The 25,047-nt window shown below is 37.2% G+C and overlaps 3 protein-coding genes across 7 annotated transcripts; all 3 read right to left on the bottom strand.

Moving 5' to 3' along the window:
* Positions 1–244: 244 nt before the first annotated feature.
* LOC125470223 (selT-like protein) lies at positions 245–3,065 on the bottom strand. 3 transcript variants are annotated; one of them, XM_048568995.1, is made up of 4 exons: positions 2,630–3,036; positions 2,446–2,519; positions 1,433–1,643; positions 245–1,349 (listed from the first exon to the last, which is right to left on the bottom strand). In XM_048568995.1, the coding sequence occupies exons 1-3, from the start codon at positions 2,816–2,818 to the stop codon at positions 1,478–1,480; spliced, it is 429 nt and encodes a 142-aa protein (XP_048424952.1). In that variant the 5' UTR covers positions 2,819–3,036; the 3' UTR covers positions 245–1,349; positions 1,433–1,477. The 3 variants fall into 3 exon arrangements, with proteins under 3 accessions (XP_048424952.1, XP_048424951.1, XP_048424950.1); XM_048568994.1 differs by having other exon boundaries at positions 1,437–1,643; positions 2,630–3,035; XM_048568993.1 differs by lacking the exons at positions 245–1,349; positions 1,433–1,643 and adding an exon at positions 1,692–2,155 and having other exon boundaries at positions 2,630–3,065.
* A 686-nt stretch (positions 3,066–3,751) lies between these two features.
* Positions 3,752–9,285, bottom strand: LOC103938922 (putative disease resistance protein RGA3). Of its 2 annotated transcripts, XM_048568905.1 has the most exons (3): positions 7,949–9,285; positions 4,360–7,412; positions 3,752–4,241 (listed from the first exon to the last, which is right to left on the bottom strand). In XM_048568905.1, exon 2 carries the CDS (start codon positions 7,315–7,317, stop codon positions 4,387–4,389), a length of 2,931 nt encoding a protein of 976 aa, XP_048424862.1. In that variant the 5' UTR covers positions 7,318–7,412; positions 7,949–9,285; the 3' UTR covers positions 3,752–4,241; positions 4,360–4,386. The 2 variants fall into 2 exon arrangements, with proteins under 2 accessions (XP_048424862.1, XP_048424863.1); XM_048568906.1 differs by having other exon boundaries at positions 4,220–7,412.
* Positions 9,286–9,435: 150 nt separating this feature from the next.
* On the bottom strand, positions 9,436–18,387 carry LOC103938921 (acyl-lipid omega-3 desaturase (cytochrome b5), endoplasmic reticulum). Of its 2 annotated transcripts, none has more exons than XM_009348973.3 (8): positions 17,610–18,383; positions 17,433–17,522; positions 17,059–17,125; positions 16,796–16,888; positions 16,349–16,534; positions 16,180–16,260; positions 15,912–16,049; positions 9,436–9,757 (listed from the first exon to the last, which is right to left on the bottom strand). In XM_009348973.3, the coding sequence occupies exons 1-8, from the start codon at positions 18,104–18,106 to the stop codon at positions 9,566–9,568; spliced, it is 1,344 nt and encodes a 447-aa protein (XP_009347248.1). In that variant the 5' UTR covers positions 18,107–18,383; the 3' UTR covers positions 9,436–9,565. The 2 variants fall into 2 exon arrangements, with proteins under 2 accessions (XP_009347248.1, XP_048424864.1); XM_048568907.1 differs by lacking the exon at positions 9,436–9,757 and adding an exon at positions 15,311–15,653 and having other exon boundaries at positions 17,610–18,387.
* Positions 18,388–25,047: the final 6,660 nt, after the last annotated feature.

Raw genomic sequence — 25,047 nt, 5'->3', positions numbered from 1 at the left:
TCTATAAGTAAGGCGTCCGGCTACCATCCCTATGGCTAACAACTTTGCAAAGTTCTACACCAACACCTATGGCTGCATAGGCTACACGGGCCTGTTTACTTATAGAAAAGTAGCACGTCTGCCACTGGTCTATAAAGTTTAAAGGTTAGGGCATGAACAAAAAAAGCGAAGATGGAGAAAAGTGAAGGAAACAATTTTATTAAATTTTCTAACAAAATTGATAAACAACTATCAAAGATCGAAGGAGTTCAAGCAAAGCAAAAACAACAAGGAAAACAAAGAAAATCTCAAAGGCTACCTAGAAGACTACTCTTCAGCAGCTTGGACATCCCACGACAACTCAGTCGCCATACCTTCAGCAGTCGTAACGCTCTAAACAGTGGCACCATCCGCCGCTTTACCCTCAGCTGCCCCAACCTGGGCACCAACTTCTTCGACTACTTCACCAATAGAAGACTCAAAAGTAAAGGCGAGCAAGTCTTCCAGAGAAATATAGAATGTCTCGAAGTCTTTACCAAAAAGCTCAAAGTCAGACGGCTGCCCAAAGAGATGGTCCACATAACCCAACTTGTAGAAATCAACTTGACTCTGAGTAAGCGAAGCCTCGAACTCAAACTTCTCACCCTTCAACTGCTCATTCTCCTTAAGCAGACAACCACGGACTCGCTGCAGCTCCTCCATTTCTTTCTTCAGATTGTCGTTGATTTTCAAAGCACTTTGGAGTTCCAACACTTGAGGCTCAAGCCTATCAACAACCTTCTTGAAGTGGATCACTTGGTTGTAAGCAACGATCAATTCTTCATCCTTTGCGTAAGTAGCTGAGCTGGAGACGGCATGCTCAAGGTCTTGAATCTGAGGTATGTAACACCCGTTCTCCTTTTCTGCACTTTCATACTTTACTTGAATCGGAGGAACTTCTACGCTGAGCAATCCTATCAGCAATCGAACTAGCCACCTTTGGAATGACAGACGTCATCAGCATGGATCTAGCAGCCTTATCATTCTCACCCTTGGGAGAAGTCAAGTCAATCATAAGCTTAGGGGCAGCCGGCGAACCCTCGCAAGTAGTGGAAAAAGTCTTTGGCTTTTTATCAGCTAACATCTCTTGAGCAGGCGTGGAAGGTCTCTTTTTCCCACCTTCACTTACAGCAGGCTCTACGATGGCGATCAAACAAGCTAATGCTTTTGCCTCGATCCGCTTTATCTCCTCCCTTGAAAGCAGCCCACATTTCTCCCTACGAAAAGGATTAAGCAGTCAACGCCACTCACGGTACTCGAAGGGATACCCAGTGCGACATGCACTTTCTTCATGTCTGGAGAAGTCTTAAGAGTTGAGCTAAACTCCAAATCTACCAAAGCAGTGGGAGACAATCAGAAAATTAGAGAGCAGCTTAGCACAAATACAAAGCAGTCGAGAGTTTAAGCAGCCTACTTAACGGATATGAAGATCGTTGGAACACGTAGCTTGGGGGAAGAATCAGACTCTCATTCTCCACTTATCTCCAAAGTCTCCCTGGCCAGTCATGATCTCCCTTGCTCGAATGATCAAAGAGCCTATGGCGAGACCATAGCTACCCAACTCCTTCAATGGCGGCACACCATCATCGTTTTTATGACTTGAGGAAGACATGCTTGAAGAAATTCTACAAAGATGCAAGGAAAATTCATTAGACGGCCACTTGAAAAAAAAAAAAAAAAAAAAAAAAAAAAAAAAGGGTGCGGCACAACAGGCCTCACGGCCCAAGCAGTTCTCGGTCTCTCTCTCTCTCCTCCAGGACACCGGCCCAGGCCCTTAAAGCAATAAAAAAACAAAAAAGAAAAAGAAAAAAGGTATCAGGCCTCACGGCCCAAAAAAAAAAGAAGCAACAGCAGCCAGCGGGCCGCAGCTTGGTCCGATTCCACGGCCCAAAAATCCCTTGGCCTACTCCTCTTCTTCCCCAGGCACGGGCCCAAGGCCAGTTTTTTTTTTTTTTTTTTTTTAATTTTAAAGATGAGGCCCTCGCCCGCCATTATAATCCCAAAAACTCCAACTTGAGCAACCGGAACCAGCTTGCTGACCAAACGCTTTGGAAGGGGTGGGGGATAGTTCGAAAGTTCAACATGGATTCCAGGAAAAGAAGCCTCCAACATCTTCGTCATTGTTACCGCATTTCCCCTACCAAATGCAAATTCTTTCGAAAAGTAAATATAGCCCAACCCCGATGATCCAATCTAACATGTTCAGAGCAAAATAAGTAGAAAACCACATATTCTCGGAGCACTAATTCGGAGCTAACAGATAAATCAAGAGGATTTTACAGGTTAACTGATAAACCCCAGGATCCGAATAACAATTCAATTTCAAATGAATAGCTGTTCAAGTTGATCTTCTATTATCCCACATCATAATTCGACATAAAATTAAAACCCCAATTCAAGAAATCACAAAAGAAACAAGAGAATTACTTGTAAGAGCAAGAAGTGCAGAAGCTAATCTTGACCGTGCTGCCGACGCCGATGGCACCGAAAGCGCTTGGTTTCTGAAATCCGATAAAACCAAAGAATTACAAACGGGAATTAGAATACGATAAAAATATGCAATCAATTGCAACAACGATTGGGAATTTAAGAGGAATTCAAATTGAAATACCTGTGAGGGAAACTCTAGGGTTTCTTTGGCGACTGGAGGAGGTTGGTGTTGGTGTTGGTGTTGGAGGTGGGGATGGTGGTGGTGGGGAGGCTTGTGGGGCGGAGGAGGGGGCGGAGTGAAGAAGTTTAGGAGGTCGGTGCAGAAGAGGAAGAGTGGAAGCCCTAGCAGAACAAGCTGTGCTCGATCCATTGATGCAATCAACAGAAACTGTAGAGAGAGACGCAGAGAGAGAGAGAGAGAGAGTAGGAGACGAAGGTTGCCTTGACTCTACCAACCTCAAGGAGACTTTCGGCTCAGTTCCTTCTATGTAACCCAAATAAATTTGGGCTTCTGGCCCATAACTAGCACATTGATGGTCATTTTTCTCATTTTAGACGAATATGAACAATAGAGGGGGAGATAAACACACACCGTTTGTAGCTTCACACATCTTTATTTAACGGGAGTTTTAACGAAAAGTTTATGGTGCTATTCACTTTAAAGAAAAACCACATTTTTACACTAAAAAGTCAATCCTGGTACTATTCACTTTACCCTTTATTTTGTCTTTATCATTAAAACTCAAAGTTTTCATATTTTTTTCATTAGTTTTCCTTTATTTAATTCAGTCCGTTGATTTCGATTGATTTATTCAATCCGACGACCAAAAATAAAGAGACGTGCATAAAGCTAAAATGAGTGAAAATTACCTCCTTAAAAGTAAACGCTTTTACTTACTTGAGTTACATGTGTTTTGCTAGACAATCGCTTTCTTTGGAGAATTATATAGAAATTTTATGAAGGAATTTTGATATGTGAGAAGCTTGAAATTCAATTGGTTAAGAGTATTTATTCATTAAACAAAATCGCTTGCCTAACAAATAAAAAAATACATTGGTTTGGATACCCAAACAAGTTTACAAATCGACCAAAATTAAACCTTTTACAAGTTACATTTGATTTGATATAATAGAGAATTTAACCCTAAAAGTATAAACTGAAGAAAAAAAAATTAAATAAAAAGAAAGGAGGACGAAGAGCATGACATCCATTGATAGCAAAGAGAAAAAACCGATAAACTCTTCGTAGATAGAACGATAAATACAACATAACTTAAGTCGTTAAGAACGTTCGTCCATACAAAGTCAAAATTACATTTTTTTTTCTTTTTCTTTTTTTTTTTTTTAGAAAACCTCGATGGTACGAGGGAAATTTTATTGATAACGAAAAAAGAAATTACATCTAGTCAGGGGGGGACATAAACCCAACCCCTCATAGTACAAGAAAAAAAGGAGAAAAAAGGGTGCAAAAGAAGGGAGAACATAAACCTAACCCTTCTTAGTACAAGGAAAAAAGGAGAAAAAAACAACATGCAAAAGAAGGGGAGACATAAACCTTACCTCTCTAGAAACGAAAACAAAAAAGATACAAGAAAGTGAGACAAACCCAGAGCTTAAATCAAATCATGGTTTGATAGTTGAAGAAATTACCCATCAGCATCAGTAATCCTCCGATTGCAGTAAGAAGATGTTGGGACTAAGTGCGGCATTGCTCCTGATCATACATATCCCCACAGGAGTACAGGACAATTTAAACTTGATGATCATCATGTGCCATATGAAGATTATGCTCCCTTAACAAATCATGTCCAGAGATCATATGAAGATTTAAAAGAAAAATAAGAAAACAAATATAATGGCAGTGACTATTAATAATCTCATACATAAATATCTACATAAAAGTTCAATTACCAGAAGAAGTGGACGAGATTGGTATTTTCAGAGTTCGTACTCTGAAATAAGCTCCAGGGTCCGCCAATTTCTAGTTTCAGGATGCATTAGATTTGGAGCCCTCCGTTCGGACAGAAAATGGATGTTTGGGATATGAGAAATCTTGGGCCACTCCTCTCCACTGCCTTCTTCGCGAAGCTTTTCAAGGATGCTCGAGCATCTGTTGACGATAAGATTCTGTAGTGGTACCTTGCAAAGGAAGTCTGGTAGTGTCTTTAAGTTACGGCAGAAATAAATTTCCAAGTACGAAAGGCATGGCATGATTGTAATTTCAGATTCTTCTTTCTTCCACCCTTCCACACCTTCCCACTCTTCCCAGTCACCCATTTTGCGAAGGCGGAGTTCTTTCAATTTTGGGAATAATGATGGCGATGATTTGAATGATGTTTGATCTTCCATTCCCAAAAATTCACCACCAACCTTTCTCACTCCTGGCATCCCATCTATGGTCAGTATTTCAAGGGACGGAAGTTTCCCAAGAGGAGGCAAAAGTTCACACTGTTCCCACCCTACTATGGTAACGATTCTCAAGTGGTTTAACGATGCCATCCAAATTGGCCAGGCGGTCCCAGTATGCCCAAGAATGTCCAAAGCTTCCAAATCTTTGTGCGGTCGTAAGACATTCAATATTTCTACGCTGCTTTTTGTCAGCTTGTAGTGCACATCTCTACAATCTATTCCAAGATGAAAAAGTTGCTTTTGATCCCACAACTGAGCTTTCTCAACCTCCCTCACATCTTTTACATCCCCAGAAACCCGTACGACAAGACTACCCTGAAGTTTCAAGGTTCTCAGATCTTCAAACTGTAATGCTTCTTCCTTGTCATCGCAACACACAATATACGTATCCAGTGTCTGCAAACTTGATAACCTCCCAATCCCTTTCGGTAAGTACTCGAGAGAATGACATCCTTCAATATAAAGATGTTTTAAGCTAATCAATTTTCCCATGTTATCAGGTAGTTCTTCAAGTGCGACGCAGTAGAAAAGGCGCAAGGTACACAAATTGTACAATTCACAAATAGCATCCGGTAATTTCTCCAAACTACTATTATAAGACAAATCAATATGCTTCAAATGAATCAATTGTCCAATCTTCTCTGGGAGTTCTTTGACGTAAGTATAACCTATCCATTCACCACTCAAAATTAATGTCCTAAGACATTTCAATTGCAAAATAAAATCTGAGCTTATTGCAGTTATTTTTGATTTAAAAGTTGTGAGTGTGCGTAGATTTTTGCAATTGGAAGATGAGATAGCTGGTGAAAGTGGACCGTGGGGTACTGAAGCTAAGGTCAAATGGCGAACCTTATCACCCAATACTGCTATTTCATTGGTAGCACACTCACCCTCAATAATCAAGCATTCATTCTTGGTGAGAAATTGTAGAAAGTCATGCACAATATCATGCATTTTGCAACTTACGACGTTACCACTACCACGATCTTTCTCAAAATCTTGGAAAAAAGAACGTGCTACTAAGTTATCAAAATATGTTTGACCAATCATTCCCTTATCTTTATTCCCTTTCGAATTAAGGTAATCTTGTGCCATCCAGAGATTAATCAAACAATCTTTGTCAAACTCATAATCTTTAGGAAAAACAGCACAATATAATAGGCAACATTTAACTGTTGGGGTCAAATCATAATAACTTAGTAATAGTGGTCGGAAAACTTTTTGCTCGACATCTTCTAGATCCCATATTTTACTGCTCAAAACATCTTTCCATTCTCTCCGTGTTCTCTTGTTGTGCATCAGACAACCTAAAGTCTTTGCAGCAAGAGGCAAACCCTTACACTTCTTTACAATTTCATGACTAATATCTTCAAATTTCTTGGACTCATCTACTTCCCTATCATAAAAGGCCATGTGATTGAAGATTGACAAACAAGACTGTTCACTCAATTCTCCCATACTGATCATGTGACTTGTTGCTCTCATCATATCAACAACCTCATGTTTTCTTGTTGTCACCAATATTCTACTGCCTTTAGCACCACTTTGGATCAATGGTACCTCTAATTGCTCCCACTTTTCACGTTCTTGGGTCCACACATCATCAAGGACAAGGAGAAACCTTTTGCCCTCAATGAATTTAGACACACGTTGCAAGACATCGTCCAACTCATTTGAACTCGGGGGGTCATTACCAATAATAGCTTTGGCAATCTTAATCTCCTCAAAAGGATCTGACACACAAACCCATATTCTCTTTTCAAAATGGGTTTTAACTTTGGGATCATTATACACTAGTTGGGCCAAAGTTGTTTTGCCCATTCCTCCCATCCCTACAATAGGGATGACAAGGGTCCCCCTCCCTTGTTCACTACTATCAGTCAACAACTTTGTTATCAAAACATCTTTTTCGTTTTCTCGTCCAAAGATGTTAGATACATCGACAAAAGACGAAGTTATCCGTTGTTCAAGTCGTTGAGTGCCTTTCTCTATGTGAAACCCATACATTTTTCTTTGCTTATAAATCAAAGTTAAACTCTCATTCAGCTCTTTTATCCTAGAAGCAATGTCATCACGAAGAAAGACCTGACTGACTTGGCCAAAACAAAAGCAACCAGAGGAAACAGAAAATCTGACCTTCTTTTCAGGAACAAGAGGAGCTGCACCTTCTCTTTCTTGCTTCTCAACCTGTTGCCTCAGAACGTCATAGTTCCACTCGTCCAGCACATCCCCCATCTGGTAAGATATTTCCTTGAGGTCATCCAACCAGTTTCTCACGCTTTCATCCTCCACTTGCCTTCGATCTGCGTCCCGAAGCACAGCTTGAATAGCTTTGAGATTGCTAGTGAATTCTTGAACGTATTTCTTAACGTTCAAAACATTTTCCACCTTATCTTCTATGTAATGAAAAGTTGCTGAAGCCAATCGCTCTAGCAGCACGGAAACAATCGCATCAGCCATGTTTAGTGTTTGGAATCAACTGACAGTGGATTGGTGAAGCAAGTAGGGAAGTATGTATGAAGAAGAAAGGCAGGATGGTTGTGCAAGTGTCCTTCCTGTACCAAGATTATAGTTTTCAAGGCAAACGCCAAGTCAATTATATTACGTATCCTAACCTTTAATTCAACAAAAATTAGGCGGGGACACCCTGTCTTGATACATGGATCCAGCTAACTGAGTTGAAAATTCTCCAAATTATAATATATTAAAGCCAAATAGTCAAATTATAATGCATAAAAAATTTCAAGTGACAATATTCATTTCAAGTTTTAAGCCATCAAAGTTGGACAACAAGAACAAATAATTAAGTAATGAGGGGTTGGTGGTGGGTGACAATTACAAATAATTAACCATCATAGTTGGATTACTAGAACAAATTATAATGCTGTAGTATAGTTAATTAAGTAATGAGGGGTTGGTGGGTGACAATTACAGATGCTTAGCTGCTTAACCCAAGAATTAAATTTAAATTTAATGGAAAATAACAGCTTTGCTGTAATATGCCAAAGAGTGTTTCTTGAGCTTAATTACCATTTTACAATTAACAATTTATTGACTTTTTAATTAAAGATAACTTTAGTTTGGAAAATACCTGTAACAAGAATCCTCAGATTTCTCCGGAAGCTGGAAGTGATGATGGTGGTGAAAACCCTAGCAGAACAATCTGTGATCGATCCATTGCTGCACTCTACACAGATGAGAGAGAGAGGAAGACGGTTATTTGGACCTTTTGAGATATTGGTATCAGCTCATTGCGTGTTGTAGCCCAAATAATTTTGGCCTTCTAGAACGAATACGTTTTATCGATTTCTGCACTAAAGTTTGGATCCCGGTTAAAGTATTGTTTGGGCAGTGGGCACCCAATTTTTATCTTTAGACGCGTATTCTTTGGACACTCCCAATTAAACATACACAAACCTTGTCACACGCTTATGTGTTTAGCAATTGGTTTTTTTTTTATTTTATTTTATTTATTGTTTAATATATATATATTTTTTAATTTTACTTATGGTAGATATTATTATTTTCATTAAAATACAATTTAAAAAATAATAAACGTGAGTACGTGACCACTCATGGTCTCAATATGTAGGTTTTTTTTATGATTTTTATTTTTATTTTTTTGACATTCTAATGGGAAAAAGGGTATTTGGATATTATGAAAGGTTCGCCTTTTTTGCCTTCTCTCTTTATCTAATCTAAACTACATATTAATGAAACATTCATCGTCAATCAAAACATAATGAAATTACCACTCTGACATTCTAATTAAAACTGAATAGAAATAAAAATTATGGACAATTCAGTAATTACCTGAAACGTATTTTATTGTTTTTTACTTGAACATCACAGCTAGATAATAATAACAGTTCTATTTAAAAATTAAAATTAACTTGAAAAATTGGCATCTGCAATTGAAATGATTGGGGCTGGGGATTTGGTGGGTATAGTTGGGGGCCATGAGAAGTGGGGATGTACGAGTAGGGAAGGCAGGGGAAGGCGGGGGAAGTGGATTGGTACAGTGCGAAAAAAGGTTGAGAGATGGAGAAGAGAGAGCAGCATGCATGCATCAGTCTCTTTTTCTTTATTTTATTTTCTTTTATTTTTCTTTTTTAATTGTCATTCTTGCTCATGATAAGTTGCAGTAAATTAAAAAACAAACTTAAGTGCATACGTAAAGCGCGCGTATTGATTGCTAGTGTACCTATTTACAAAATATTTTTTATCAATCAAAAGAGGATAAAAAGGCAATTTGATCTTATATCACAAAATAAAATTATCGTCAATAATGTAACTTTTTACAAACCAAATCTTCTTGTTTTTTTCTTTCCTCACCCCCATGACTTCAAACCATATGTCTAAATTTAAAAAATAAAAATGCAACACACTATTCATGACGACACTTCACATGAAAAACTTTAGGGGGCTGGTGAAGAAAAATATTTTGTGTTTTCTTGCGATTTCATCTACTCTTTGGCCTTGTTTGTTGTCTAAAATTAGCTTGGATAGGATAACTCACGGGACGAGGCCTCTATTGTCACAAAACTAACAATCTAGAATAAATACTCCAAAGCAAAATTGACAAAAACATTGTTTATTTGCTAGAAACTAAACAAATCACCAAATACAAGTATCCTTCTCAAGGTTTTTGGCAGATAATGCAATACAGAAAACATTTCATATCTGCCTAACCCCAAAAAAAGAAAAGTCAATTGGACTTGCCCTTGAGACTTTTGAAGAGCTTGGGGTCTGTCTGGTAGTATACAATGTCTCCGGTGTCACTAACATAGTGATCATTGCTCATGCTTGACAACAGATTATCAATCAAGTGAACCGGAAACGGCCCGGATTTCTTTGGCTCCCGGTAGTACTTCCCCAAAACCGGTTTAGCTGCCTTGGTCTGCAATATAATCATGTGAATTGCTAAAGTTTGAATAGAAAATGTGGGGTATTGTTGGAACTGTGTTTTCTGTGGGACTTGGAGTCCCACGTCGCCCAAACATGTCTCTCATTAAGTCTTTATAAGTGAGTTCACTCACTTATAGTTTGAAAAGAATTGGGCCAAAGCCATGGACCTTGGGCCTTAGAATTGGAGAGTTTGGGTGTATATATTAAATGTCAAAGATGGGCCTTGGGCCTTGGGGCTCTTGGGCTCGGATGGACGAAAAACACAAGTTACGTTTTTGATTTTTTGGATTCAGTTTTTGACAGTTATGATCAGTTTTTGTGAAAGGTTGCATTCAGTTTTCTTTTTACAAAAATTTGATAAGAATGAACGGTTGGAGAAGTTCAACTGATGCCATTATATATATGGCAATAAAACTCAGAAACCATAATTAAGTTTTCCAGATTCATTCCTTCATATTTCGCTGAGAACCACACAACCAATTCGCCAAGAATCCAAGTTCGAGTGCAAGAACTTGGATTAGATAGTTGTATCCTGCAAGATAGACGTCCATCGAACTGCTGCACAAGTGTAGGGACGAGTTTCTGTCTTAGGAGATTGCTCTGCAAGCCTCTATCGTCAAAGAACAAGTCAGTGATTTGTGTTTCTATATATAATTACACTAAGTGTTTATGTTTTAATATATTGTGTTTGTTGTTGAGTTTTACCATTTGTAATAAAACTGTGCAAATTGTTGTATAATATATGCTTAACGTTTGATTGGTTATAACAATCTAAGACAGAAACTATGGATCAATCAAATGTTGGTGTTGTCAAGCAACATGTTGAGAAACCTGAGAAGTTCAAGGGAGTTGATTTCAAACGTTGGCAACAGAAGATGTTGTTCTACTTAACAACTCTGAACTTGAGTCATGTGATTACTTCTGAGTCCCCCAAAGCACCAGAAGAGGGAGACATTCCTGCCGAAATTCTGCAGGCTATAGAAGCCTGGACTCACAGTGAATTTCTATGCAGGAACTACATTCTGAATGCTCTAGATGACTCTCTGTATGATGTTTATTCATCATATAAGACAGCGAAAGATCTGTGGGAGTCTCTGGATAAGAAGTACAAGTCTGAAGTGGCAAGTTCCAAGAAGTTTGTAATTGGAAAATTTCTGAATTACAAGATGAGTGACAACAAGTCTGTTGTCAAGCAAGTTGAAGAACTCCAAGTGATTGTTCATGAGTTAGATGAAGAAAATCTTGGTCTGAAAGAAGGCTTTGTGGTTGGCTCTATCATAGAGAAACTGCCTTCGAATTGGAAGGACTTCAAGATTTATCTGAAGCATCTAACTGAAGACATGAACATGGATCAGTTGATTCTCAAACTGCGTGTGGAGGAGGATCATCGAAAAAATGAGAAGTATGATGTCTCATCGCTGGAGGCAAAGGCCAATGTTGTGGAAGGAGGTGACTCACACAAGGCAAGGCACCATCAGAAAAACAAAGGCAAGGATGCTGCAAAGAAAGCAATGACTGCTGTGAAAGGGAAAACCTTCAAGAAAATCAAAGGAGGTTGCTGGGTTTGTGGAAAGACAGGTCATAGGGCAAAGGACTGCCGCCATAAGAAGGATCAGAATTCTGGAAGTTCCAATCAAGCAAATGTTGCAGAAGACACATTTGTTGCTGTTGTCTCTGAAGTCAATTTATTGACTAATTCAAATGACTGGTTTGTTGATACAGGAGCAACAAGGCATGTGTGTGCTGATCGAAATTTATTTGTTACTTACCAATCTGTTGATGGTGGAGAAAATCTGTACATGGGAAATGCAACTGCGTCTGCCGTTGCAGGGAAGGGAAAAGTGACGCTCAAACTCACTTCCGGAAAAGAGCTTTCACTTACCAATGTTCTGCATGTTCCAGATATTCGTAAGAACCTGATTTCTGGATCACTTCTGAGTAACAAAGGTTTCAAAATTGTGTTTGAATCTGATAAGTTTGTAATCACCAAAGGTGGGATGTATGTGGGAAAGGGCTACCTGGCTGAGGGGCTCTTCAAAATGAATGTACTTTCTGTTAATGCTATGAATAACAATAACAAGCCAAGTGCTTCTTCTGCTTACTTGATTGAGTCCTCTACATTATGGCATGCAAGATTAGGTCATGTTAATTTTCGTTCTCTTCAAAGAATGGTTAACTTAGGCCTATTGCCAAAATGTTCCATGAACAAAGTATCTAAATGTGAGATATGCACAGAATCTAAATATGCAAGACACTCATATAAATCAGTGGAAAAATCCAACGAAATACTTGGTTTAATCCATAGTGATCTTTGTGATTTCAAATCCACACCAACTCGTGGAGGAAAGAACTATTATATTTCCTTCATTGATGATTGCAGCAAGTATTGTTATGTCTATTTGATTCATAGTAAAGATGAAGCTTTAAACATGTTTAAGACATTTAAAGCCGAAGTCGAAAATCAACTAGACAAAAGAATAAAGGTCTTAAGATCGGATAGAGGTGGTGAATACGAATCTAAAGACTTTGCAGAATTTTGTTCAACACATGGAATAATACATCAAACAACAGCACCATATACTCCTCAACAAAATGGAGTGGCTGAACGGAAAAATCGTACATTGAAGGATATGATTAATTCCATGTTGAACAGTTCTGGTGCACCACATAATTTATGGGGTGAGGCACTCCTTGCTGCAAATACGATTTTGAACCGAATTCCACATAAGAAGACTAATCAATCTCCTTATGAAATCTGGAAAGGTAGGTTACCTACATATAAAACCTTGAAAGTGTGGGGTTGTCTTGCAAAAGTTCAAGTGCCTCTTCCGAAGAGACAAAAACTTGGACCAAAAACAGTGGATTGTATCTTTATTGGTCATGCCTATAATAGTTCGGCATATAGATTTTTGGTTCATAAATCTGAAATTGCAGACATTCATATAAACACTATACTTGAATCTGCAGAAGTTGAGTTCTTTGAGGAAATTTTTCCTTACAAAGATAGGTCATATGTTTTGAACAAAAGAGTACATGAGGTTACTACAAGAAATGATGACGATAATCATGCCTCAACTTCGAGAGTTCAAATCCAAGATTTGGAACCACGAAAGAGTAAAAGAGCAAAAATTGCAAAGGATTTTGGTCCTGATTTCCTCACTTTTGTGACTGAAGAAGAGCCTCAAACTTATAAGGCTGCATTAGAATCGTCTGAAGCACCTTATTGGAAAGAAGCTATTCAAAGTGAAATAGAATCCATCATGCAAAATAATACATGGGAATTGGTTAATTTGCCTCCTGGAAATAAACCAATAGGACACAAATGGATTTTCAAGAGGAAATTGAGACCGGATGGTACCATAGACAAGTATAAGGCTCGTTTAGTTGCCAAAGGGTATCGTCAAAAAGAAGGACTTGACTATTTTGACACTTATTCACCAGTAGCTAGAATAACATCTATAAGGTTATTAATAGCTATAGCGTCTGTGTACAATCTTGAGATACATCAAATGGATGTCAAGACTGCATTTCTAAATGGTGAATTAGACGAAGAAATATATATGGATCAACCTGAAGGTTTCATTGTCAAGGGTCAAGAAAAGAAAGTTTGTAAGTTGATTAAATCATTATATGGACTCAAACAAGCGCCTAAGCAATGGCATGAAAAATTTGATCATAATATGATTACGAATGGATTTGTAATCAATGAAAGTGATAAATGCATTTATGTTAAGAAAACGAAAAATGCTTGTGTTATTGTATGTCTATATGTTGATGACATGCTTATAATGGGAACAAACAAAGATGTGATTAACTCCACAAAGAAAATGCTAAATTCCAGTTTTGACATGAAAGATATGGGATTAGCTGATGTGATTCTTGGAGTTCGAATTCTAAGGAATCCAGATGGATATGTCCTAACTCAATCACATTATGTGGAAAAGGTTCTAAGAAGGTTTGGACATTATGATTGTAAACCTGCAGTAACTCCTTTTGATCCCATTCATAAACTTACTAAAAACGAAGAAGAGAGCGTATCTCAATTGGAGTATACCCAAGTTATAGGTTGCTTGATGTACATTATGAATTGTACAAGACCTGATCTTGCTTATTCAATAAGCCGACTAAGTAGGTATTCAAGTAATCCTGGAAGAGATCATTGGAATGCTTTAATAAGGGTATTAAGATATTTAAAGCATACACTAAACTATGGTTTGCATTACACTCAATATCCCCCAGTATTAGAAGGATATAGTGATGCAAATTGGATTTCAGGGAGCACAGACAGTAAATCCACAAGTGGATATGTATTTACACTTGGTGGAGCAGCTGTGTCATGGAAATCATCCAAGCAAACATGTATAGCACGTTCGACAATGGAATCAGAGTTTATAGCTTTAGATACAGCTGCTGATGAAGCTGAATGGCTTAAACATTTTCTGGAAGATATTCCATTCTGGCCCAAGCCTGTGACTGCCATATGTATACATTGTGACAGCATGGCTGCACAAGGTCGAGCCAAAAACGCTGAATATAATGGGAAGTCGAGACATATAAGGCGACGACATAAAACCATTAGACAATTACTCAAGAATGGAACTATTTCCATTGATTATATTAAATCTAAGGAGAATATTGCCGATCCTTTGACAAAAGGCCTATCCAAGGATCAAGTGGCATTTACATCGAGGGGAATGGGTTTAAAGCCAACTCAATGAGTTATAACTTGACGGAAACCTAACCTAGCTAATTGGAGATCCCATGGTCTAGGTTCAATAGGCAAACTAGTTGAGGAAAACTCAAAGTAAACAACACAATCTTTACTCATTCTTATGATGGAAAACAGTGTGTTGCCTGTTAGACGAAAAGGGTGAATAACTATTCTTAATAATGCTAATATCTTATGATTAAGATGAATAGAACAGGATATTCTTCATTAGCATTACCTATATGAGATTGATGTGGGGTCGCATCTTTGAGAATTGGTATGGCTACAATTCTCTAAAGGTCTCATGAAACCAGGAAATGTTCAGGACCAAAATGAACACAACCGTATGAATTGACGTGTGTCAAGATGTGATATGTGTGATACTTATTGTTTCGATTTTACTACAAAGAATGATCAGTTCAAGATAGAAAATTCACTGCTTCATTAGGTAAAACCGGTAAGTACTCACTAGAGAAGGTTCAAGTCCAAAAGACACCTATCCCGATGCGTATCATATCTAAGTTCTCTGGAAGTACATTACTAATGTCACTAGTATCTTATTTTCAATTCAAATGTGGGGTATTGCTAAAGTTTGAATAGAAAATGTGGGGTATTGTTGGAACTGTGTTTTCTGTGGGACTTGGAGTCCCACATCGCCCAAACATGTCTCTCATTAAGTCTTTATAAGTGAGTTCACTCACTTATAGTTTGAAAAGAATTGGGCCAAAGCCATGGACCTTGGGCCTTAGAATTGGAGAGTTTGGGTGTATATATTAAATGTCAAAGATGGGCCTTGGGCCTTGGGGCTCTTGGGCTCGGATGGACGAAAAACACAAGTTACGTTTTTGATTTTTTGGATTCAGTTTTTGACAGTTATGATCAGTTTTTGTGAAAGGTTGCATTCAGTTTTCTTTTTACAAAAATTTGATAAGAATGAACGGTTGGAGAAGTTCAACTGATGCCATTATATATATGGCAATAAAACTCAGAAACCATAATTAAGTTTTCCAGATTCATTCCTTCATATTTCGCTGAGAACCACACAACCAATTCGCCAAGAATCCAAGTTCGAGTGCAAGAACTTGGATTAGATAGTTGTATCCTGCAAGATAGACGTCCATCGAACTGCTGCACAAGTGTAGGGACGAGTTTCTGTCTTAGGAGATTGCTCTGCAAGCCTCTATCGTCAAAGAACAAGTCAGTGATTTGTGTTTCTATATATAATTACACTAAGTGTTTATGTTTTAATATATTGTGTTTGTTGTTGAGTTTTACCATTTGTAATAAAACTGTGCAAATTGTTGTATAATATATGCTTAACGTTTGATTGGTTATAACAAATGCAACCATTAGAATCAACAAGTAGGGCTAATATCTGTAAATTGTGAATAGAAGGTTAAGTTGTTTTAAGTGGGGAAGAGCATGGTAAGTAACATACTGCTTCCCTTAGGTGGTAGTGTGGGATTTGAGGGAAGAGATGATGGATAACATGGGTGCCGATGTCATGGTGGATGTTGTTGAACATTCCATAATCGCGATCAACGGTTGTAAGGCCTCCTCGTAGATAACTCCATTCCTGCAGAATTAAAACCATGAGAGGAAATATAGCTTCTTAATTAAGAGTCTTAATTGATTTAACCCTTCTGATAAGATCTTCACTTGCAGCATGTATGATCAATGTAGTAGGGTTAATGTATCAGTTTTACCTTGCCGCGGTACCAAGGAAGTTTTTCGTCATAACCATGGTGATGCAGATATGTGACCATGTCCAACCACATTACGAAAATCTGCAAGTCGAAGTTGATGAGAATAAGGAAAGAAAAAAAAACTGTATGCAAGTAAGTGCAACTTATCAGGAATAAAAATTGGACTAACCCAGTAAGGGACACCATAAAGCTTGAGGATTTCGACAGGGCCTACGACAAATGACAGATAAACAAGCAGGGAAACCATCATAGTCCAGCAAGTAGTTGATGTTATCACATCTCTCCTTTCATTTGGGGCAAACAAGTCACTGTACGGATTGAAATGAGAACCTTGCTTTCCTGGACTTCTAGTCCACTGATAGCGAAAGGCAACCCAACCAAAAAAAGGAGGCAAAATTTAGCTTCATGAACCATCAGAAACACACAATTTTGAATCTAAACACTACATGACGCTCAGTTTTCTTCGCCTGCACGCCTCTTGTTTCTCGCCCTTGATTCTTCTTTGATTTATTCAATCAAAAGGCTCGAACAAAAGGGAGAAGTGCGGGGAGAAAACAGGAGAGCGAAAATCACTCTTCCGAAAACATATGAGCAATAAAAGATGGGTTTTTCTCACCAGATAGAAAGGATATGCAAAAATGGGGTAAGGCACCCTGAATCTGAATTTCAGGGTACTTTCATCGAGACTCGAATAAACCTTCTCAGTCAGCTATATCCATAAAGATAACAACAAACATACAGGTTAATCAATTACTAATTGAAAATTAAGTAAAGCCGCATCAGCAGATTTAGATTCCAGAACTAATTATTTCTGTTGTGCAAAGTAAGAGCATTATGATTAACAATAGATGAACAGTTTGAATTAAGAGAAGCACTTACAGGAACCCATGACTCATCGTTCTCAACATGTCCATGGTTCTGATGGTGAGTTCTGTGGCTAATTCTCCTGAAGAAATCGCATGAAAATCTACTCAAAATTTAAATCCAAGATTAAAAAAATCAACAACAGTTTCAAAAGGAAAGGCTAAAAGGTCAAAAATAGAAAGAAATAAACAGGGTAGTGATTTTCACGCTCTCGTTTTCTTGTGCACTCCTCTTGTTTCCGTCACTTATACTCCTTCGATTTATTCAATCCAAAGGCTAGAACAAACGGGAGAAATGCAGGGGAGATAAAACTGGAGCACGAAAATCACTTCACAGAAAAAAATCATTTGAAGCAGGTTATGAAGCAAAGAGGTTTATGAGGAACCCACCATCCATTATAAGGTACAAGAATTGCAGAATGCAATATATGCCCCACAACACTGTTCAAAATTCTACTGTCTGAAAAGCTTCCATGGCCACTGTTCAATCCAAAAACCAATCACATTAGATGCAAGCAGATGCAGAAAATGGAGGATGAAGTGAGCGAGTGAGTGAGTGAGAATTACCAATCATGTCCGAGAACAAAGACAGCCCAGAACATGGTTCCCTGAGCAGCCCAGTACAAAGGCCAAAGATACCAACTTTCCAAGTAAATGGCAGCAGCTGCCATTGCAGAGATCGCAAACAAATCCCTGAAAACATAGCTCAGAGACCTCCATGGATCCTTGACCCAGCAGTGTTGGGGAATGGCAGCTCGGATCTCAGCTATCTTGAATGGAGGAGGGACACTTGGGTCGAAATCTGCTTCGTCATGGTGGTGGTTATGGATCCCATTGACGCCATTGATGGGCTTGCTCTGCTGCTTCTGAGTCTGAGTTTCCACCATTGTAGCAAAAGTTGAATCCTTTGGTGGAGGAGGAGGAAACCACTGGCTCAAAATCTCTGTATCCACTGTGGAGCAGACAAGAGGGCTGCTACTGGCAGTGAGGTTAAGATCAGAAAGTTTATATTTATAAGCGTAAGCACAGTGGTATGGTGGGTGCCCCAGGGTACACCTTACCATACACCCTAGAGAAACTAAGGTATTTCATTGTGACAGTATCTTAGATCAATAGAATCCTTTTGTGGCAGTATTGTAGATCAATAGATAGCCCAAACGATAATTTTCGGAGTCCATGCTTTACATTTTGCACTTCATGCATGATAGTAGTACATAATTGATTTGAAAAACCAGCACAATCAACATCTCATTGCATAGAAAAGAACCTTACATACAATAAAGATAGTACATAATTAATTTAAGATACCATCATAATGAGATGAAGTTCTTCTTCAAACGGACACAAAAAACTCTATGCTTGGATGAATAAGGTGCACCATTAATGGGCTAGATAATATGGTTGCATGATGAATGCACAGAACGAGAGTACACAATTAATGGGCTGGATAATATGGTTGCATGTTGCATGATGAATGCATAGAGCGAGAGTACACAATTAATGGGCCGGATAATATGGTTGCATGATGAATGCACGGAGCGAGAGTACACTGCACCATTTAGATAAAAAAATAAAATAAAATAAAAATTAAATTAAATTAAAAACTATTTACAAAAGATATCATTGTGTAGTATCTAAAGTCAAATATGCATTGTTATATATTTTAACTTTTCAGTATGACAATATGTGATTGGTTTAAAACATCTCGTTGCATGAAAGTATTTCATCACGTAAGCAAACACGTACAAAAAAAGATCCCTACGCTTGGTCATGGTGCACTTGTACATTTGTTTGTGATACGAAAAGAGAAGAAAGAAAAATCAAAAGATGGAGTAAAAGGGTGGTCATCACACTCATCACTCATTCCAGTCATCAAGAAATTTGCATGTCTTTTGGTCACAAGTTGTGGCCTTTCGGCCAAATCTTACCTCCAAAAATTGAACATGAGGCAGCCTGCCATGTGCAATTCTCCACCAAAGCCTGAAAGCCTGCTGGGTTACTTGTCCATACTACGCCCATTGCCCACTACCCTTTGGTTTCTAGCTGCGGCCAATGAATGGACCAAGACCTTTTTACTAAGACTAACTCTAACCCTTGGAGTAAGTTCTAAATTTTCTCTTCTAATCCCCCCATTTCAGTCCAACCCTTGTTCTAAAATGGGGTTAAGTCTTAAAACTAAAAAAAAAAAGCCAGATTTAGGCCAAGGTTAGTGGTGGAGGCCACATGTGAGAGTGGAAAACGGGATGTGAAGCCCAGTTGCCCTAGACCCATGTTCGGATGCAATTGCACGTGCCAGCCCAGCACCAGCTGGACCCCACCCACGTGGGCATGTCCTCCTCTTGTTGGCCACAACAATGAGCCCAACAGTTCTTTTCTCTGATCCAACGGTCCAGATTTATATTTGTTTTTTTTTTTAATTTGTTTTATATTTATAATTTCATTGAATTCAACTGCTGATATCTAATATGATCAAATCCAACGGTATAAAAAAAAGATCTAACAGCCCAAATTTAAATCTAACGGTTAAAAAAAGTATTTAACTCAAAATTCATCCAAATTTAATGATTTTTCAATATTTATCGGAATCTAAATATTTTTAGGTTAAAATGTTCATAAGATTAAATTAGGATAGTGTACATAATTTTTCTTAAAAAAAAATTAGCCCAAATTTATTCTTTAATAACCTTGTGCTAAAAAACTTAGGCCTGAAGGGTTGGTGAAGAAAAACTATTTATGCGATAAAACCTAAATTTTCTAGGTTAAAAATTTTAGATTTTACTCCAAGGGTTGGAGAGGTTGGAGATGGTCTAAGGGATTCAATACCAATGAGTAGCTACTATCTCTAATCATGAAATGTTAGGCTTTGCTTGATGGTTTATTGGATGCTTGCTCCAGAGGAGGTGGAAGGTGACTCAAAGATTCTCACTGATTCCATCAATGGTGGCTCAAAACCCTTCTCTCCGGTATTCAAAAGTCAGCTTGCCACTTTTCAGAACATATATTTTTCTGTATTTTTCGGAAGGCAAAATGCGGTTGGATTGGTCAAATTTTGTGCCATGCTTTCGTGGCACCCTAGGGACTTTTCTAATAATTTATTTTTTCTTATTAAAAAATAGTTTTTTGATTTTCAAGTGAATTTTTTTTCGTTCTAGAATGGTAGCTAAAATCATAATTTTCAGACACGTTTGTACATCAGTTAAGTTTTTCATCAGAACTTTCATTAATTAATGACGTGACATCTACTTGAACAATAATTAAACGTCACGTGTTAACGTGGGCGGATATTAAAAAAAAGGGGCTTTTAGATCTAGGCCCAAAAACATAGATGGTTTTTAGGAGTGAGTCCAATTATCTAATTACATGTTTTTATTTCTTTTATACTCATTTTATATTTTTTAAAAATATTAAAAATCAATTAAAAATCTTCTAATATTATGCATTTTTTAACTCCAAAAAATCTAATTAATATCTTACAACAACAAAAACTAATATACTAACATAAACTATCTACAAAACATTCTACCTTAACTCAAGTAACAAATCTATGAATATATATTATACCTGTAAGCGAGATATGAAACCTAACTAAAAGGTAGGAAAAAACATAATATACCTACAAGCAAGACACATTAATTTGTGACACGTTGATTATAAAAAAGAATTTGTCATATAGATACATAAAAATAATTAACCTGTGATATAGGTGGATTATAAAAATTAAAAATAAAATCTATAAATGGGGTTTAAAGAAGGAGGAAGAACAGGAAATAATAAAAATATAAAAATAAAAGGAAATAATCAAAGAGATAATTAGAAAGAAATTTGATTTTTATAATAAATCTTATCATTGAATAGATAATTATTGATAATAAAATAATTAAATTTAAGGAATTTGACTTATTTTAATAAATTGAACTAATTCTACTGTTGGTTAAAAAAATTGGATTTATATCAAGTTTCCTCTAAAAAAAAAAAAAAAAAAACTCTCTTCTCCTCCTTCTCTTCCCCGATCTGTCCAACTCCTCCCTCTTCACCCCCTCCCTTCTTTCTCCACAGATCAACCTTCACCCACCCTAACCCAAACTACGCCGCCCTCGTCGCCTTCCTCACCGCCATCGCCCAAACCCTAAACCTCTACGGCTGGGGTTTGTTTTGGGAGACATCATCGTCCAAAACCACCGCCACGGCCACCACCGCCACCACCGCAGAAAAGCCCATCAAGATCCAACACTTTGACTACGGTGATCTTGTTGCCGCCACCAATGGCTTCTCCAACCATAAGCTTTTGGGCAAAGGCAGCCTGGCTACGTCTACAAAGCTATGCTCCGTGGCCGTCTATTTACTGTCAAAAGACCCTCCAGAGCTCACAGCCAGACTCTCCGACCCAACTCGTGTTCTGGGCCGGAGACCGCCAACGAGGTCGACAACGAGATCCAGATCTTGTCCAAGATTCAGAGTCCAAGGCTGGTCAATCTTTTGGGGTTTTCGAATGATTCGAAAGACAGGCTTTTGGTGGTGGAGTTCATGAGCAACGGTACGCTGTATGATGTTTTACATTCCAGTGCGAATCAGCCTCCTAATTGGGGTTGTAGGATTAAATTAGCTTTGCAAACTGCTAAGGCAATTGACATTTTATATTCATCGAGCCCACCTGTAATTCATAGAGATTTTAAGTCTGCAAATGTTTTGATTGTTCGTAATTACAATGCCCGGTTGGGGGTTGTGAGAAACTGAGGTCTTCAGTGGAGTACTGGGGTTTGCAACGACTTGTCTCCTTTCGAACATTTCAGATCTGGAGAAGCGAGGATGTGTTGGAGACGGTGCTCAAGGAACGACCACAGAGGTTTAGGGTTTGGGCGATGACAGTGAGGAAAGCGACGGGGGCGGCATAGTTTGGGTTAGGGTGGGTGAAGGTTGATCTGTGGAGAGAGAAAGGAGGGGGTGAAAAGGGAGGAGTCGGACAGACCTGGGAAGAGAAGAAGGGGAAGGGAACAGTTTTATTATTATTATTATTATTATTATTATTTAATATCCACGTTGGCCCATATTGACACGTGACGTCTAATCATTGCCTACGCACAACGTCATTAATTAACGGATATTCTGATAAAAAACTTAACGGATATATGAAAATATTCCAAAGTTATGACTTTAAGTACCATATTACGACGAAAAAAACTTCATATATCAAATATTAAAAATCAAGAAATTTAATTAACCCTAAAAAATATACAAGACTTCAAATACCATTCAGGCGCACTAAAAAATAAAGCTACTATTTAAACTATCTCAAAAGCAAGTTATCGCTAACACGCGTAAATTGTTTCAGTTCAGATTTTTTAGGAACATTGCTATATTTTCTTATAATAGGCTAAAGCAGCAACATAAGTTTAAGGTGAGACGTGCATGTATGAGAATAACATCTCTAGCAAACTAACTAAACTATCTTGTACGGTTATTTTAATTCAAAAATCACGAAAAATAATCTAAAACTAACAAACAATTTTTCTTGCTAAAATAACAAAAATATTACTGACGTTGTTGAAAATGCCGGACTTACTTTCAGAAGAGTCTAAATGCCAGTTTTGTACAGAAAATGCCATTTCATCCACAAATTTTCTCAGAAGTGAGCAATGGGTAATGGTGTGGGAAGAATCGCCACATTTGAGCGATAGGGTTGGATGAATGCTTCACTACAACGTGGCTGTGTGGCTCTCGCAACATGTATCAATAAAGATAGAGCATCGAGGTTTCACGATGTAGAAGAAAAGAGATAGAAAGTTCAGAAGATATTTAGATCAGAATAAACTTTTTCTATTACATTTTTCAAAAGAGGGGTCATGGGAACTTGAATTCAGATCCTCTTCAGATTTTGTTGTCCAAAGTTGATGGACTGCATAATTCGAACCGGTTATAAAAGGAAGAGAGAGATTAGACTTTTGGTTTTTATGTGGGCCAGCAAAATGAACTAATGAGACTGTAAAATTTAAAATAAGAGATTTGAATTCCTCAGTTTGTCGGCTTCAGAATATAAGATCAGGAGATGATCTAGATTATGGGAACTTGGACATGCCTTCCTTCATCTTCAAGTATGTGTTGGCAGCCTTGGTCTGCGGTTATGCCTATTCCTGAGACATTTTTGCAGATTACACTTAGCACCAATATGGTTGGATGCCCCATGCAACCGAAAGTGTGTTTTTATTTTTGTATTTTTTGAAACCATAGAACAAGTAAATTAAAATACATGAGTTTATCAGTCATGTAATAACTTCATAAAACCCAAAGAATTATTGGTCGCGTATGTAAACAGAGGCATTTTTTTTTAAATATATTTTTACGGATCATAGAAATTATTTTGCAATTTGAGTAGGTTAATCAAGGTTAGTGCCGGCACTAGAATTTTATTACAATGAGAACGTATTAAGAAAATAATAGTATAGATGGTGTGGTGTATTTTATATATAAAAGGAAATATGGTACGTCTGTTTGACCAAAAAGCCAGAGAAACCACATTATTTGTATTATATTCTACCACACGTTTTTAATAGAATGCTTGTATAGGTGAAACGCTACCTTTATTAGATCGGTTACACATAATATACTTTTACAAGCCAAAAATTATTTTGTGCTCTAATGTATAACATGCATAAAAAAAAATAGTCGCGAAAAGGAATCCAACAATAAAAAATCCTACAACCACAAAAGTAAGTTTATATGTTCAAATTGCATACGAAAAAATCCACTTCTTATCACCTTTTTTTTTTTTTTTTTTTTTTTGTAGAAAACCTTTATTGACATTTAATTTATTAAGAAGGCATATGCTAGGATCTCTTTTTCTTTTTGTTTTTTGGCCAAGAAAAGAAAATTAGAGCACACAATCCCTATTCTCTACTTTTTTTAATATATTTCTCTTTCTATAAAGATGAAATCTTGAGCGTTCAAACAGAAAAGAATGAAAAAAAAGAGGGGAGATAATCCTTGTCCATCACCAAAGCCCCATATACCAAAACTAAAAGCTGAAGCGATGGGAGGGTGTGATCCCAAATTTGAAAATTAAATGGAAAAATAATAGGCTTTTTAGCCAAAATAGTTTCTGAGATTTGTATAACTATTCACTTTGGCTCCCGAGATTTGAAATCAATAGAGTGGTCTCTGAGATTTTCCATTCCGTGAAAAATATCCATTAAATAAGAATAAAATGACAAAAATACCCTCATTTTTGTCAAATCATTTTGGCCTATTGTTTATTGAACTAAGGGTATTTTTGTTATTTTGATCATTATTTAACATGATGTTTCACAGAAGGATCAAAATGATTGATTGTGTACAATCTCAGGGACCACTTCTATTGATTTCAAATCTCAGAGATAAAGATGATGAGTTTATACAAATCTCATTGACCATTTTGACTAAAAAGCCAAAATAATATCCAGTAATAGCATCTTTGGTTTGTCACATATGGAAGAGATACTGATTAGAAGGTGTGCAATTAAGTATAATTAATAGAAAAATGTGTAGGACTAAACATAAATAATCAGTATACACAGAGCATCAATACATCTTTAGATCATGCGTGTACATAATTTGGGTTTTTCCCCAATTGTTTCAGGCATATATATTTTTCAGATCACATAAAAGAAAAAGCATATCTTTCAGACATTTGTTAATTTGCAGACATAAAAGAAAAGGCATTATGTCTTTTTTATACTTTCTGCCTTAAAACATAAAAGAAAAAGTTGACTGAGATTAAACAGTAAGATTGCACCCAATTCTAATTTCGTTTGAACTTTTTTTATGCAAACGCATTAGATGGAGAGAGTGAAAGAAATTAAAATCTAGAGATATCAAATATTATGAAGTGAAATTTCTTAATCAATTAAATTACAGTTCGTTTAATTTTTTTTTAAGCAGAAATTTTCTTTATGTATAGATGATGCTATTAAGCAGGAGGATTCTGGAGATCTTTCAATCACATCTGTTCATCATATATTGTGTTGTAAATTTT

The sequence above is a fragment of a genome, unplaced genomic scaffold (genome assembly GCF_019419815.1).
Source record: "Pyrus x bretschneideri cultivar Hongxiangsu unplaced genomic scaffold, Pyrus_bretschneideri_v1 Contig5, whole genome shotgun sequence".
NCBI classification, from domain to species: Eukaryota; Viridiplantae; Streptophyta; class Magnoliopsida; order Rosales; family Rosaceae; genus Pyrus; species Pyrus x bretschneideri.
Note: the sequence above shows the minus strand (reverse complement) of the source record. Positions and strands in the feature narration are given on the sequence as shown.

Coding starts and splice junctions, on each gene's coding strand:
- LOC125470223 (XM_048568993.1), bottom strand. CDS start 2,818: ATGGATCGAGCACAGCTTGTTCTGCTAGGGCTTCCACTCTTCCTCTTC. Junction 2,520..2,629: donor CCCTAGAGTTTCCCTCACAG/GTATTTCAATTT, acceptor ATCGGATTTCAG/AAACCAAGCGCTTTCGGTGC. Junction 2,156..2,445: donor TGCACTTCTTGCTCTTACAA/GTAATTCTCTTG, acceptor TGCATTTGGTAG/GGGAAATGCGGTAACAATGA.
- LOC103938922 (XM_048568905.1), bottom strand. CDS start 7,317: ATGGCTGATGCGATTGTTTCCGTGCTGCTAGAGCGATTGGCTTCAGCA.
- LOC103938921 (XM_009348973.3), bottom strand. CDS start 18,106: ATGGTAAGGTGTACCCTGGGGCACCCACCATACCACTGTGCTTACGCT. Junction 17,126..17,432: donor CTTGTACCTTATAATGGATG/GTGGGTTCCTCA, acceptor CGATTTCTTCAG/GAGAATTAGCCACAGAACTC. Junction 9,758..15,911: donor ACTACCACCTAAGGGAAGCA/GTATGTTACTTA, acceptor ATTATATTGCAG/ACCAAGGCAGCTAAACCGGT.